General features: G+C 48.5%; 1 protein-coding gene across 1 annotated transcript; it reads right to left on the reverse strand.

Moving 5' to 3' along the window:
* Positions 1 to 9,768: 9,768 nt before the first annotated feature.
* On the reverse strand, positions 9,769 to 10,851 carry LOC119431142 (uncharacterized). The gene is made up of 2 exons (XM_037698614.2): positions 10,429 to 10,851; positions 9,769 to 10,144 (listed from the first exon to the last, which is right to left on the reverse strand). Exons 1-2 carry the CDS (start codon positions 10,849 to 10,851, stop codon positions 9,878 to 9,880), a joined length of 690 nt encoding a protein of 229 aa, XP_037554542.2. The 3' UTR covers positions 9,769 to 9,877.
* Between the last annotated feature and the right edge of the window lie 4,068 nt (positions 10,852 to 14,919).

Raw genomic sequence — 14,919 nt, forward strand, 5'->3', positions numbered from 1 at the left:
ACACAGCTACGAGCAAATAGCCTGTCTAAAAAGGCAATACAGTGTAGACCGCTTATAACGTAAGTCGCCGGAGTCGCGAATATCCGCACTGTAAGCGGTACCGCACTATAAACAAAGCAACAATTTTCAAGGCCCGCACATGTGCAAAACATGTGCACCAAGCCACCACGCGTATGCGACAGTCGAGGAATGCAGCTAGAACATTTGCATTCAATTTACAGTTGAATCGCGTTAATTCGAACCAAATCACGCGGCGGCACCTCCGACCGGCATTGCTCCGGCACCGCCATAGAGTAAAAGCTTAGGAGAGACCCCTCAATGTCGCGAGCGAACAAAACAAAAAAACAAAGAAAAAAATGCGGCAGAAATTTCACCCTCTCTCAAATGGCAAGGTCGCTGATTCTGCGTTGCGGCGGAACATGCGTGTACGCGCCAGCGTCTCAGCCACGCTACCGTAGCCATGCGTAGAAAATGGCAGTGAATCCTTCGTTCTCCTTTACGCTTCCTCTACTTTCTAGTCACGGGTTGACCTTGCATGCTGCGGCTATGGTGCAGAGGGAAGCAATGGCGCTGTCCCAGGCCGGCCAATGTGTGTAAAGCGGCAGTTTTAAACCGCGTTAGGGAAGTTAGCGGAGGTAGCCGGATAGCGAGTTTGCCGTACGGCTTATCGTGGGGCTTTGTTCAGGTATTTTATTGGGCTTTCTCGTTAGGTGGACAATGGTGCGGCAGGCTAGGAAGGACAGGGGTGATGACGAGCTGGTGCAGTGCGAGGAGTGCAAACGTTGGTGTTATTTGGACGAGACGCACTTCGCCAGTTTAGCCAACGCTGAGGAGGCTAGCTTCGCGTGCAGGTCGTGTGAAGGATTTAAGGGAGCTGTGCAGCGGATGGAAGGGGAATGGGCAGCCAGTGTGGAAGAGCTCAAAGGGGAGCTGAAGGTGGAGCGAGAGCGGCGAATTGAGCTCAAAACTCGGATCGGCGAGTTGCTTCACAGGGAGGGGGCCGAGGCCGTCCTGGTAAAGCGAATAGCTGGCGAGCTACAAGAAGAACGGGAAAAGCGGGCCGTGCTGGAAGTGCTAATGGTACAGGCGGCGCGTAATCCCGGGTCAGCTCAGGCGGGCGGCGGGGACAGCGCGGAAACTCAGGCAGAGGCATGCCATGAGAGCAGGGAGGGATGCCTAGGGGCCGTTGAACAGCAGGCGAGAGCCAGCGGCAACACGGCGGTTCCACAACTCTACAGCGAGGTAGTGCGGCAGGCTTCGGGGGGGAAGGGACGAACGGCAGGGAGCCCGTCGTCGCGTGTCAGTGGCGCACGGCGGGTGGAGAACCAGCTAGCGCGAACTGGAGGACGACAATCGCAGGGGGGAGGCAAACGTGTAGAGCGAAGGGTCCTAGTGGTGGGGGACTTCAACGTAGCTAGGGTTAAGGAGGGCGTCCTTACAACAGTGAAGGCAGACGGGCGGGTGAGGGTGGAGGCCCAGTCAGGGAAGTGCATGGTTGACGCAATGGCAAAAGCTCAGAAGGTGGTATCGGACAACCTCGAGCATGAACATCTGGTCGTTATCCATGCTGGTCTCAACGATGTGCTGAAGGGAAGGAGCCAGAACCTAAACGGACAGTTAGAGGTTGGGTTGCGTAAACTCAGAGAAACCTCTGCAAATGTGCATGTGACCATATGCACAATCCCACATGTCCGGGGCCAGGCTAGCGGGATGGAATGGAGGGTGCTTGAGGCTAACCGAGTCATTAGGGGTCTGAGCAGACCACTTGGGTACGGCATAATGGAGGTAAACCGGGAAGTGTACGAGTCTGGCTCCCACCCTTTTGCACAGGATGGCATTCACTACAGTGGTGCCACGGGCGGGAGCGTAGGTTGTAGGATAGGGCGCCAAGCTACGGCTTTTTTACGGCTTTTTTGGGGGGGACCCAGAGCCCTAAGACCACCAGTGTAGACGAAGAGGGACCCAGAGAGGCTCCAAGATTCAAGAAACGTAGAATCGGTAGAAGAAATAGACGTAAGCACCAGGGGCAAGGTCATTCTGACATAGGGTACATTAACATGCAAGGTGGCAGGAATAGGCTGAAGTGGGAGGAGATAGACGAGCAACTAAGGCAAGAAAAGCTGATGGTATACGGGTTTGTGGAGACACGTCTTAGGGACATGGAGCAACCTCCCTGTAATCCTGACTATGCATGGGAATATTGCAATAGAACAGAGGGCAGCAGAAAAGGGGGTGGAATTGGTGAATTCATTCATAAAAGTATGAACTGGCAAAGGGTCAAACAGGAATGCAAGGAGCATTTATGGCTAAAAGGGAAAGTTGCAGGAGAGCAGACACTCCTTGGCTTTGTATACCTGTGGACAGGAGCAAATGCCAAAGAGGAAAACAAAAAAATGCTGGAATGCATATCAAGTGACATTAATGAGCTAGGAGAAGGGTGCGAGATTATTATACTAGGAGATATGAACGCACACATAGAAGACATGGACGGGTACACAGACTCAACAGGCAACATGATGCTGGATATGTGTGAAATGCATGACTTAGTTGTATGCAACAGTACTGAGAAGTGTGAAGGGCACATAACATGGGAGGTAGGGAGCCTGCAATCGACGATAGATTATGCACTAATGTCACATAGGATGCACGATAGGCTAAATGTAATGAGCATAGATGAATATGGCTCCAGAAGTCTAGGTAGTGATCACAAACGTATTAAGGTGAGTTTTAGAAGGGAAATGAAAGTAGGTAGGAGGCAAGATGAACAACCATGTGGGATATTTTACTCGGAAAAGCAGCTTGAAATAGCAACCCAGCAAATTGAGGAAGTAATTTCAGAGGATACAAAAACAGAATGGACATATGCAAATTTACCAGGGCTATTTGAGCTAAAGCTTACTAAGGTACGAGTCAGGACAAAAGGGAACAGAAGACGTTAACCCAAGAGCTGGTGGGATGAGGAAGTTAAGAAGGCCATAGAGAAATGTCAGGAAGCATCCAGGGAACACAGATATTCAAAGCAGAGGGGTGAACCAGAAGCTGATGTAGGCAGAAAATGGAATAACTTCTTAAACTGTAGAAGGGAAGCATCCAATTTGATCAATGAGAAGTCCAGAAGAAAGGGGAGCCAGTGGTTGTCAGAAGTAAACAAAAAGGATAGAAAAGCAGCGAAGAAATTTTGGAAACATCTCAACTCCTTGAGGTAATAAGACTAGCCTAGAGCAGAGGTTTATAGTTACAGCTCAAGGTGTTCAACTAGAGGGAGATGAGGCAATGGAACATATAAGAACAATGATGGCAGAAAAATTTAAAGAACGAAACATAGCATGTGCTCAACCAGGTGAGGATAGAGTAGTCAGTGCAGTGGCTCCACTGGCACAAAGCGAGTGGGAAAGGGCAGAGAAGAGGGTTCCTAGTAGCACGTCGACAGGTCCTGATGGCATCCCAATTATGTTGATAAAGACATTGGGCCCAAAATCTAAGAAAGCATTAAGAGAGGCAGTGAGCAAAATGATAATGGACGGTAAAGCCCCTGACGGGTGGAGACTGAGCAGGATGAGCATGATATATAAGGGAAAGGGGGACAAAGCCGACATAAACAACTACCGTCCCATAACAGTGACGTCAGTGGTTTACAGGGTGGTGATGAAGATTATAAAGGACAGACTGCAGGCATGGGTGGAGAGCGAGGAGGTGCTGGGGGAACTACAAAATGGGTTCCAAAAACAAAGAAGGTTAGAAGATAATCTGTTCTCATTGACGCAGTTTATTGAAATAGCAGAAAAGGAACACAGGCCCCTATGGCTTGCCTTTCTGGATATCAAGGGAGCCTATGACAGTGTAATCCAAAAGGATTTGTGGGACATACTGGGCACTCTAGAGGTGGAAGATGGAGTAAGAAATCTTTTAAAAGATATCTATAAAAGTAACAAGGTGCTTATAAAATGGGAAAATAAGGTATCTGGGCCTATAGAGATACAGCAGGGGCTTAGGCAGGGGTGCCCTCTGTCACCTCTGTTGTTCATGCTGTATTTACAAGGATTAGAGAAAAAAATTAGAGAGGAGCGGACTTGGCTTCAACCTTTCCTATTTCAAGCAAGGAGAATGGATTAAACAGTCATTACCAGGACTGATGTATGCGGATGACATTGTACTTATGGCTGACAGCAAGGAAGACTTGCAGAGATTAATGGACATCTGTGGTAAAGAGGGAGATAGCTTAGGTTTGAAGTTTAGTAAAGAAAAATCAGCAGTCATGACTTTTAATGATAATCAGGGCAGCGAGCATAGGATACAGGAGGTTACGCTGGAGGTGGTGGATAAGTACAAATATCTTGGAGTGTGGATAAACAATGGGGCTGAGTACCTAACGAACATGAAAAATATGTGACGGCTAAAGGTGGCAGAAATGCAGCTGTGATGAAAAATAGGGCACTGTGGAATTACAATAGGTACGAAGTGGTGAGAGGGATTTGGAAAGGGGTGATGGTCCCTAGTTTGACTTTCGGCAATGCGGTCCTGTGCATGAGATCAGAGGTTCGAGCAAGGTTGGAAGTTAAGCAGCGAGGGGTAGGTAGACTGGCTCTGGGAGCACACGGAAATACACCAAATCAGGGGGTACAGGGTGACATGGGATGGACGTCATTCGAGGGCAGGGAAGCCAGCAGCAAAATAGAATTTGAGGAGCGATTGAGAGAAATGGCAGAAAAGCGGTGGGCAAGGAGAGTTTTCAGTTATTTGTACATGAGGAATGTTGATACAAAATGGAGGAAGCTGACCATAAAACTGTCAATCAAATATTTGGACTGCAGGAGGGGTGCAAACCAGGAAACAGCGGTTAAGAAAAAGGTTAAGGAAACAGAGAGGGGTCTGTGGAAAACAGGCATGCAGACGAAATCAGCACTGGGAACATACCGAACTTTCAAGCAAGAAATTGCCAAAGAAAATATCTACGATAATTCTAGGGGCAAGCTCTTTGTTGTTTGAAGCCAGGACGGGAGTATTGCGGACTAAGATGTACCGAGTCAAGTACCAAGGTATAGACACGTGCTGTGCGTGTGGAGAAGAAGAGGAAACGGCTGAACACCTCATACTTTTCTGTAAAGGGCTTAACGCTACAGTGCAAGGCAACTGGGCTGATTTTTTCAAAGCATTGGGGTTTAGGGACAGTGAAGGCAAAATAGACTTTAAGCGGGTAGAAATAACCAAACAGAGGTTATCTGATTGGTGGATAAAATCAAGGCAGGGGTGAAATTTCACCCACCACAAAGTACAAAATATGTTAATAGTCATGGCTAGGTGGCGTATGCCACCGCCCGGTTTAAAGGGTTCAGCCTCATCCATCCATCCATCCAATGAAACTGCCCACGCCGGCAAATGCCCGCTTTCCGATAACGGCAGAAAACGAAACTTCGGGGAGCTGGCGCCCGGCCGGCTGGAGCGGCGGTGCCTGCACGGCGGCAGGCGCGCACAGTGACAGTCGAAAGTGAGGGAGGGCGAGGGGAGCCACCGAAGCGGCGGAGTTGCCGAGGCGAAATCCGCTTGCCTGCCGCCCTCCTCCCTCACATTCCACAGTCTCCGCGTGCACCCTTCGCCGTGCCGTGCCGGCGCCGCCCGCTTCCTGAAGTTTCGTTTACTGCCGTTATTGTGAAGTGAGCGCTGGCTGGCATTGGCAGTTTCGTGGCCCTCGCTCGCAATGCGCGCCGTGATATTTCACAACTCGCACTCAAGATTCTGCTTTCAGGCTCACTGGCTATTCGTTCGCACCACGTGCCCTTCTCCTCCACTTCATCTCTCTTTCTTCCTCGAGCACTCCTTGGGGCGCCCGTTTGAGGGGAGCGTTCATCCTCTCCGCTGACTTCCGTACTCCCAGGCAGCCACACTGTAACCGGTATTTTGTTTCCCGCAACTGCACTATAAGCGATACATGTATACATGGAGTGCTATGGGAAAACTAACGGGAGTCTGAAAAGACTGCACTATATCCGGTCCTGCACTATAGGCAGTATGCACTGAAACTCAGCCGCAATGTGGCGCTGCGGTGCCCCGAGCCAGGAACCATATCTGTGGTTATGCCGCAGCAGACGATGCATGCTTGTCGCTCTGTTTCAAAGGTGTTTTGCGGTGTTCCCTAGATTTCTGGTTCTTCGTGTGTTGCAAGTGGTGTTGTTTGTTTGCAATATTGGTGCGCTGGAAGTTTCATCTACGAATACGCGCTGTATAGACTTGGAAAAGTACCCGCCTGAACACGTTGTTGCGTGTCGAGCCAGAATGGTCAACTGCGCGGTCTAAGGTTGCTCCAACCGGTCAAAAAACAAGCCCAACGATGAGAACTTTCAACCGATAGGCTTCTATGTCTTGCCTAGAGTCAAACTAGGTCAGTGTCTTAAGACAGCGGAGCTATCGTCAAGGCGCAGAGCTCTCTGGCTAAGCAGAATTCATCGCAACGACCTGGACGAATAGGCGACGCATTACCAAGTTTGCGGGGCGCATTTCATCACAGGTAAGCACGGCAGCGGCATTAAAGCTTAGTCGTCTTATGCGCCATTCTATGCGTGCAGCGCTGTAACTTACAATGGACTATATTCTTCAGGACGACCAGCTTATGTGATGGATGAGGCAAACCCCGACTGGGCGCCGAGCCTCAATCTCGGCTACAAGTCAACAACGCATGCTGGAAGAAGCGCCAGCGACAGGTGCGAATGAATTTTGTACGCCGTTAAACAAGTCATTATGAACCAATTTGTTCCAGGTACACGCGACTCAAGCAACGGAAGCGCACGAGTTCGGCAGCCAGTGCATTTCCATTAAAGCAACGACCGGGGAGCGCGAGCACAAACGCGGCGCTCATTGCTACAGGAACGGCGGCAGAGGAGAGTTCTTTCGGTACGACGGCGTTACTTCACGCTCATATCTTTTTACTTCGTTCATTCGCATTTTGCACTGGACGTTTTGCTTTATTAAACTGTATGTACTGCGTCCGTGTAGTTTAAATGCACGAGCCAGCACGCATTACTTCAGTGCACAACGTTAAAAAAAAAAAAGGAATGGGGCAGAGGTGCTGGGGGCAATGTTCAGTTTGTCTTCTTGCTTTCTCATAAATTAGTGTCCATTTCTTGTACAGGTGACGAAGAATGCCCCGCTTCAGAACAACCGACAGTGCAGCACCTTGCAGGTCATGCAAGTAAGCTAAGCAAAAATTTAGTCATTCGTACTTAAGCGAGTATGGAGCTCTGCTGGAGCATGGCATTTTCCCATTTATGCTTCAGTGTTATGTGCTCAAGGACGTTTGAACTTCGCCCATGAATTCTCACAGCTGATCCCATACCTGCATTTGAAGCTGTTGACAGTGAAGGTGCAACATGTACAAAATGATTTGCAAATGGAGAAACCATTTAGCGAGGCCGTTCAGACCTGCACATGCAAGCAAAGCTTTTTGTTGCATCAGCTCCACTGAAGACTGCTTTTTTTCAACTAGTTTGTTTCTCCTCTGCACGTTCTCATTTTGCAGCTCCCGAGGAGCCTTCAAGCTTGGAATGTACAGCACTACAAGACAATGCAGCCACAGTTCAGTGCCACCTGCAAGTGGATCTGCAGAATAACCGTGCTTCTGCATGTGAGCATCACACAGTTTTGTTTCTGGGGCTTGCAAATCCCATTTTCCTCCATGTCTTTCCGATTTGGACCCAAGTGGTATGAACAGATGTAAAGAAATTAACGTACTTGTTTCAAACACAGTCCCTTAATGTGAAAATGTGTTAAAATATATAAAAAAAGATCATTGTTGGTGTGGGTGTGTCATCTACAGTACATGTAATATGACCATTATGGGTGTGAAAAAATAGGGACGCATTTTTGCTTGCAGTGCCAGCTAATTAATTGTACAACAAACAATTCAGTCTGACGGGCACATTCAAGGTCCTACTTTATTAGAATCATAAAATCATCATGTAAAGGTGCTGAAATAAGCAACAGCATTATACATTCAGTGTTGACACCAGTGCTTTCCCTTTCATGCAGCCATCACACATTCAATTTATTGTGCAGGCATGACAGACAAAGAGGTGACAGCTGATCTGCTGTCAGCCCATATCTCTTCTCTGGAGGAAGAAAACCGCCGCCTTCAGCATGACCTGGCTAGTGCACACAGCCGCCTGGCAAAGGCCGTCCCTGGAGACAGGAATGTGTTCCGCAGCAACCCAGACATGGTTCTGTTTTACACAGGGCTGCCAAATTATGCAGTTTTAGAGGCTGTTTACAGCCTAGTTGAGCCTCATGTAAGGCATACATTACGAAACCGCCTGAACAAATTCCAGGAAATGGTCGTTTTCCTAATGAGGTTGCGGCTTAACCTCCCGTTGCAAGATCTTGCATACAGGTATTTGATTTGGGGCAACAGCCATACCTATATTCATTTGTATTAAGCTTGGTGCGCCAGGCAGAAGTGTACAGTTGAGTATGCAATAACTATGTTGTGCTGGTGAACTTTATTGCATTAGCTTAGATAAAACTTACTGAAGCATATAACAACTTGGCAGTTTTATCTTACAGGTTTGGCATTCACCAGTCTACAGTAACGAGGACAGTAGAAAGGTGGCTTGATGCTGCTTACATTAGGCTCAACAGTCTGATCAAATGGCCAGAACGTGAAGATCTGCAAAGAACAATGCCAATGGTATTTCAAGAAACATTTGGCAAGAAAGTAGCAGTCATTCTTGATTGTTTTGAAATATTTGTGGACAGACCTTCATCCATGGAACCTAGATCATTAACATGGTCCACGTACAAGCATGGGAACACCGTGAAGTACTTAATTGGCATCGCCCCGCAAGGTGTAATTACATACATATCAAGAGGGTGGGGCGGACGCACAAGTGACAAAATGCTGACAGAATTGTGCGGCATTCTTGACAACCTGCTACCTGGCGACTCTGTGCTGGCAGACAGAGGTTTCTTGATCTCTGATGCCGTGGGCATGTGTGGAGCGAAGCTGGAAATCCCAGCCTTCACCAGAGGGAAGCCACAACTTACTGCATACTCTGTTCAGGCCACACGTAGGCTAGCAAATGTTAGAATTCATGTAGAAAGAGTTATTGGGTTAGTCAGGAATAAGTACTCCATTCTCAAAAGCACTCTTCCCACTGAATTTTTGGAAGCGAAGGTGTTTGACGGCAGAAAAGTCAGCGCACTTGATAAGGTTGTATTTGTGTGTGCTGCGCTTACCAACCTGTGCGACTGTCGTACCATTTGACTGACATGTGTCCTTAGTGCAAAGCATGTAATAAATGTACAATACCATTTCCGCGATTTTGGTGCCCTCTTCAAATTAACACACTGGAAATGAAACCACTGTCGAGTGCAATGCTTCCCATCACACCTAATCATGTCACCATACTCTGGCTGTTGACAGTAGCAATATTTATCGTCCTGACTGCCTGCACTTTGCTCCACTACTGCTTCTTCAGCAGCAGTAGTCCAATAACGGAAACAATGTTCAGGCAGGAGAACTCGCTCAAAGTACAATGCACATTTATCCACGATTTTGTTGCATAACTCCTGATCAAGCATTACTCTTTCAATAAAAACATCTTTTTGTGTCCATACTACAAAATCGCAGTAGCTTCTTTTGCAGACAAACATCTGCATCATTACTTGCTTGAAGTAATGATGGTTTCTGAGCAGCTTTGCATCATTACCATCAACTACAAGGTATGATCGTTGCCGCTCTGGAATTTCATGAACAAGTGCATCTTTTGCAGAGTATGGACATTTTATCTCCACAAGGCCATCTCCACAACAATCGCAATGTACGAGGCCGTCAGGAGTTGCAGCCAAAAATGGGCGTTCTATGCTTATGTGGAGGCCAGACACTTGGCACTTAAAAGCCGAGATGGTGCTTCTGCATTGCCTCGACGTAAGCTGCCCTCGCAGCAGCTTCTTTCTTCTTTCCCCATGCAGTTGCTGCGGTCTGGAATTTGCAGTCCTCCGGGTAGCAGAGTCTTTTCAGCAGGCTCCTTGATGGCTCAGTCAATGATGTAGCAAACACCGCTCCTGCATTTGAAGCTGTGATGCGGCCAGTCCAAAACTGATGCCACTTCTCGGACGCAGACTGGGCCTTCGTCTGCTTCTCGATCAAAGCACACACCTGCAGGAAATTGCAATTTAGGTGCAAACAAGCACATGAATTTTTATCTTTTGGATTGCTTTTTAGTTTTGCTGTAATGCCTTAAAGATGCTTTAGATTCATGACAATATTTAAATTTAAAAAGTGCCCAGGCAGCATGTGCAGGTTTAGCATAAATTATCATTGTAAACAGATGTTGACACAGGGCTGCATGGCACATCACAACAATAACCTACACAATTAGTTTTTCTGAGCAAAATTTGGCTTTATGCAAGCTACAAAGAGAGCGAAACAATGAAGCTTACATCGGGCTCAATTGAGAGCTCCTCCAAGACCTCACGGCACTCTGCCTGTACATCGTCCCAGGAACTTGGGCACTGCTTCCTTCGCAGATTGCAGAGGAGCAGCTTGGGATACTTCAAGCCCAAGGGAATGTAGGGGTCAGCAAATTTTTGGGTAAGCGAGAGAAGTGCTGGCCTGTCCTCAGATTTACTCAATGACGAGAAAAACTTTAACATCTCGTCCTCTCTGGGCTTGGGCATTTTAACACTTGGTGGGTCGCGGGGGCCAGCCTCAGTGTCGTCCAGGCGGCGTTTTTTCATCGCTGATTGGTGGATAAAATTAAGGCAGGGGTGAAATCTCACCCACCACAAAGTACAAATTATGTTAATAGCCATGGCTAGGTGGCGTATGCCACCGCCCGATTTAAAGGGTTCAGTCTCATCCATCCATCCATCCATCGACTGACAGGATGTTCGGTCCCCCGAACATGGATGATGATTGCCGCCAGTGCGATGAGACAACGGCCCCCCCTGCCCCATCCTCAACTGAGGGCACTATGTGTCAGGATGGACCTTGCTGGGCACTCTCGAGACTCACGGTGGACCGGGCTCTGACACGGATAAGTGCCCGTACAGCTCCGGGTCCTGATGACATGCCAGTGCGCCTGATCAAGTGCATAGGCGCTGACTCGAGGGAGCAACTTGCCAAGTTGCTCACAGCTGTAATTGATGGTGAACCTGTGCCTGAAGACTGGCATAAGGGCAAGGTGACTCTGATTCTCAAACGGGGCGGAGATGCAAGTTCCATCCAGGACTACCGACCCATTACAGTCACCAGTGTGTTTTACCGCCTATTTGCTCGAGTAATCAAGGAATGGCTCAGCGCCTGGGCTGAGGCAAAGGGGCTATTAACGGAGCTGCAAAACGGCTTTAGACCGGGCAGGCGACTAGACAACAATTTGTTTGTCCTTACGCAGTGTGCAGAAATCGCACGGACAGAAAAGAGGGCGCTGCTGTGCTGCTTTCTCGATGTGGAGAAAGCTTATGACAACGTCCCACACTCGCCACTCTTCACTTGCCTGTCCGATCTTGGCATGCCGTCAAAGCTCTTGTTTACATTACAAAGGTTGTACAGACATAATGTAGTGACTATACAACTAGGCTCCGCTGTCTCGAAGGAAATTGCTGTCACTAAGGGCCTGAGGCAAGGCTGTCCCCTCTCGCCCTTGCTTTACATTCTGTACACATCAAGAATGGAGCGGGCACTGCTAAACTCGGGCCTTGGGTTCCGACTGAGGTTTAGTACGAGCAGTGCCAATGAGAACCACCGCCTCCCTGGCCTGGCATTCGCGGATGACCTGGTAATCATGGCAGAGAACAGAGAGGATCTACAGACCCTCCTCGACATTTGCCAGGTGGAAATCTCGCGCATCGGGCTATGCTTCAGTACCAGGAAGTCGGCGGTCGTCTGTCTGGCTGGAGGGCTTACTGATCCAGTTGTCCTGACTCTCGGGGGCAAGCCGGTGGCTATATGTAATGAGTACAGGTACCTCGGGGTCACTCTCTGTGCTGAGGCAGATAAATACAGCTTCCACGAGACCGTACTGCGGCAGGCGGCTCTTCGGGCGCAACGTATCCTCCGCCGGCGGTGCTTGTGGGGCTGTAACCGTTTCCTGATGATCCGCGATTTATGGAAACTGGTTCATGTACCCGGCCTCACCTTTGCAAATGCAGTTACCTGCCTCTCACCAGCAACACGAGAGTGGCTGGAGCGTCAGCAGCGGGAGGCTGGGCGCACTGCTCTTGGATGCCATGGCCACGTAGCCAATGAGGCCGTGCAGGGAGATGTGGGATGGTCGAGCTTCGAGGCCCGGGAAGCTGCGAGCAAGATCGCCTACCGTGGCCGTCTCCTCTTCCTACCACGCACGCAATGGGCTCGCCGAGTTTTCGAGTATCTCTCGGCGACATGCATGCGAACTGACTGGACACGCCGGGTGTACCATATCGAGAAGAAGTACGGCTTCTTTGGTGAAAAAATCGAGGCCGACACTGCAGCCAAGTGGTCGATCGAGGTCCGCCAACGCGTGAAGGAAGCGGAAACCACCATCTGGAGCAAGGAAATGGAGTCGAAATCTACCCTTGAACTCTACCGGGGAAACAAACGAGGGATCAGTGGGGAGTGCTTCTATGACAACAGCATTGGAAGCAGCCTCCACCGGTATGTGCACCAAGTGCAGGCTCTGCGGGGCGGAGGCCGAGACGCAAGAGCATCTCATCCTTCGATGCGCTGGCCTGCAGACTGTTCCGGCAGAGGACGCAGATCTCCCTCGGGCACTCGGTTTTCACTTGCTCGAGGCAGAGGATGGAAACCACATCGCGAATGGCCACAACGTCGGCCGGACCTGCGCTGTAGTGGCCACCAAAAAGCGACTGACTGAGTGGTGGACCAGTGTGCGCCGGATGTGACTCTAGTTTGCATAGTGACCTACAAGTGCACATTTCCTTCCTTTCTGTGTTTTCTTTTCTTTCTCCTTTTTTATTTATTTATCTATTTATTTGTTTAAACCCTCCAGGCCAGGACATTGCGTGTGTCCACCCGTTACAAAGGGGCTGGCCGCTACATCATCATCATCATCATCATCATCGCTGAAGGTGAAGGCAAAATAGACTTTAAGCGGGTAGAAATAACCAAACAGAGGTTATCTGATTGGTGCATAAAATTAAGGCAGGGGTGAAATTTCACCCACCACAAAGTACAAATTATGTTAATAGCCGTGGCTAGGTGGCGTATGCCACCGCCCGATTTAAAGGGTTCAGCCTCATCCATCCATCCATCCATCCGCTAGGTGGCGTATGCCACCGCCCGATTTAAAGGGTTCAGCCTCATCCATCCATCCATCCATCCATCCATCCATCCATCCATCGTGGGCTTTCTCACTTGCACATCATAATTGTGGCTTTCTCCGCTGCGGAAGCCGCGCCAAGGCGGCGGGCGTCTGCTACGAGCCGGATATTTTGTTTGCTATTAGCCAACATCGCAATAATTTGGGATATATTAAGTACCACGTCACCGCAAGGTAATACCGCAGTGACTCACCGCACAGAGAACGCGTTTGCCGGCTGTGCATACGGGTATTTACTTCTCGCTCGTTTGGTCCGCGTTACGCGGCTGTTTGAGTAACGCATTCCGCGCGCTCACTTCATTTAGTTATGCGTGGAATGAGCAACCTGAACGTGCTGCAGAATAAAATAAGCTGGATATCGCGATGACAACCAGGAGAACATGGAAAAATGGCTAGCTCATGCTAACGCTTTTACACCCTATCGTTCCCTTTCTTTTATTTCATGCATTCGATTTGTTTTATAAGACTGCCTCACGCGCTTTGCTGTTTCTTTATTAAGGCGAAATCCTTTACAGGCTCTTGGGAAGCGTAATGCGTCCTTCGGTGCGGCCGCGGTACCAAAAAAAAAAAAAATACGAACCGCGTAACTCTCGCGTCTCGTTCACTTGGTATATATTCCAAAGTATAGCGTGGAAAGGCACAAATGTGTGAATAAGATGACCGATGGGTCATGGCATTAGTAACTTGACACACTTGCATTCACGTCGCGATTAATGAAAACAATATCACGTGTGGTGCAAACCCGCATTTTTCGGGCAGAAATCCCTCTGATGGTGTGGGTGTGACGATAATTAAGACCATGTTGAATGCCAATCACGACCTCAGTGTGTCGAACTTGCTCATATATCATGAAGAACTGAGAGCAAATGTAAAGGGTAATAATAATTTCTGGGGTTTTATATCCAAAAATCACAATATGGCTATGAGAAACGCCGTACGTATTGGAGGGCTCCGGTAATTTCGATGGCCTGGGTTTTTTGAACGTGCACCTAAATCTATGTACACGGGTGTTTTATGCATTTCGCCTCCATCGAAATGTAAGCCGCCGTGGCCGGGAATCGAACCCGCGTCCTCGAGTTTAGCAGTCCAACCTACCAAAGCCACTAAGCTACCACGGCGTGTAGGTAAACGGTTCGCGAGAAATACACGGCGGCAAAAAACAAGACAAACCAAAATAAATGAAACGCTAACAGTGCAACATTGTGTACGTACGCCTCATTTCATAATTACGAGCAAGCGTCAGAAAACGAACGTGATGGATTACGTATGTGCAACTCGTCTTTCGCCTTCTTGTTGCAAGAGCGCAAACATTAAGCGAATTTAAACGTGAAAGTAACGTACTTTAGGAAGATTTATTGCGCACGCACGCTGGTTCGTACACAGCGCACATACTTACGATGAATAATTACGTACTTGTAGTTACGTAATGAAAGAGGCAACTAATCACCAGAACATAAACTTTTCATGTTTTACTGATTGAATGTAACTATTTTAGGGATATGTATAATCAATAGCGATATTTGTAGTGCATAAAAGATTGTAATTTTCAAGAAGATTTTCCACTCAATATAATGCAAGCACAAACATCATCACGCGCCATGATTGCTTGTTA

Source organism: Dermacentor silvarum, chromosome 10 (assembly GCF_013339745.2).
Source record: "Dermacentor silvarum isolate Dsil-2018 chromosome 10, BIME_Dsil_1.4, whole genome shotgun sequence".
NCBI classification, from domain to species: Eukaryota; Metazoa; Arthropoda; class Arachnida; order Ixodida; family Ixodidae; genus Dermacentor; species Dermacentor silvarum.

Excerpts from the sequence above, each read along its gene's own strand:
- LOC119431142 (XM_037698614.2), bottom strand. The coding sequence starts at position 10,851 with ATGGATGAGACTGAACCCTTTAAATCGGGCGGTGGCATACGCCACCTA. Across the intron at positions 10,145-10,428 it reads AGCTCTCAATTGAGCCCGAT|GTGTGTGCTTTGATCGAGAA; the intron begins GTAAGCTTCATT and ends AATTTCCTGCAG.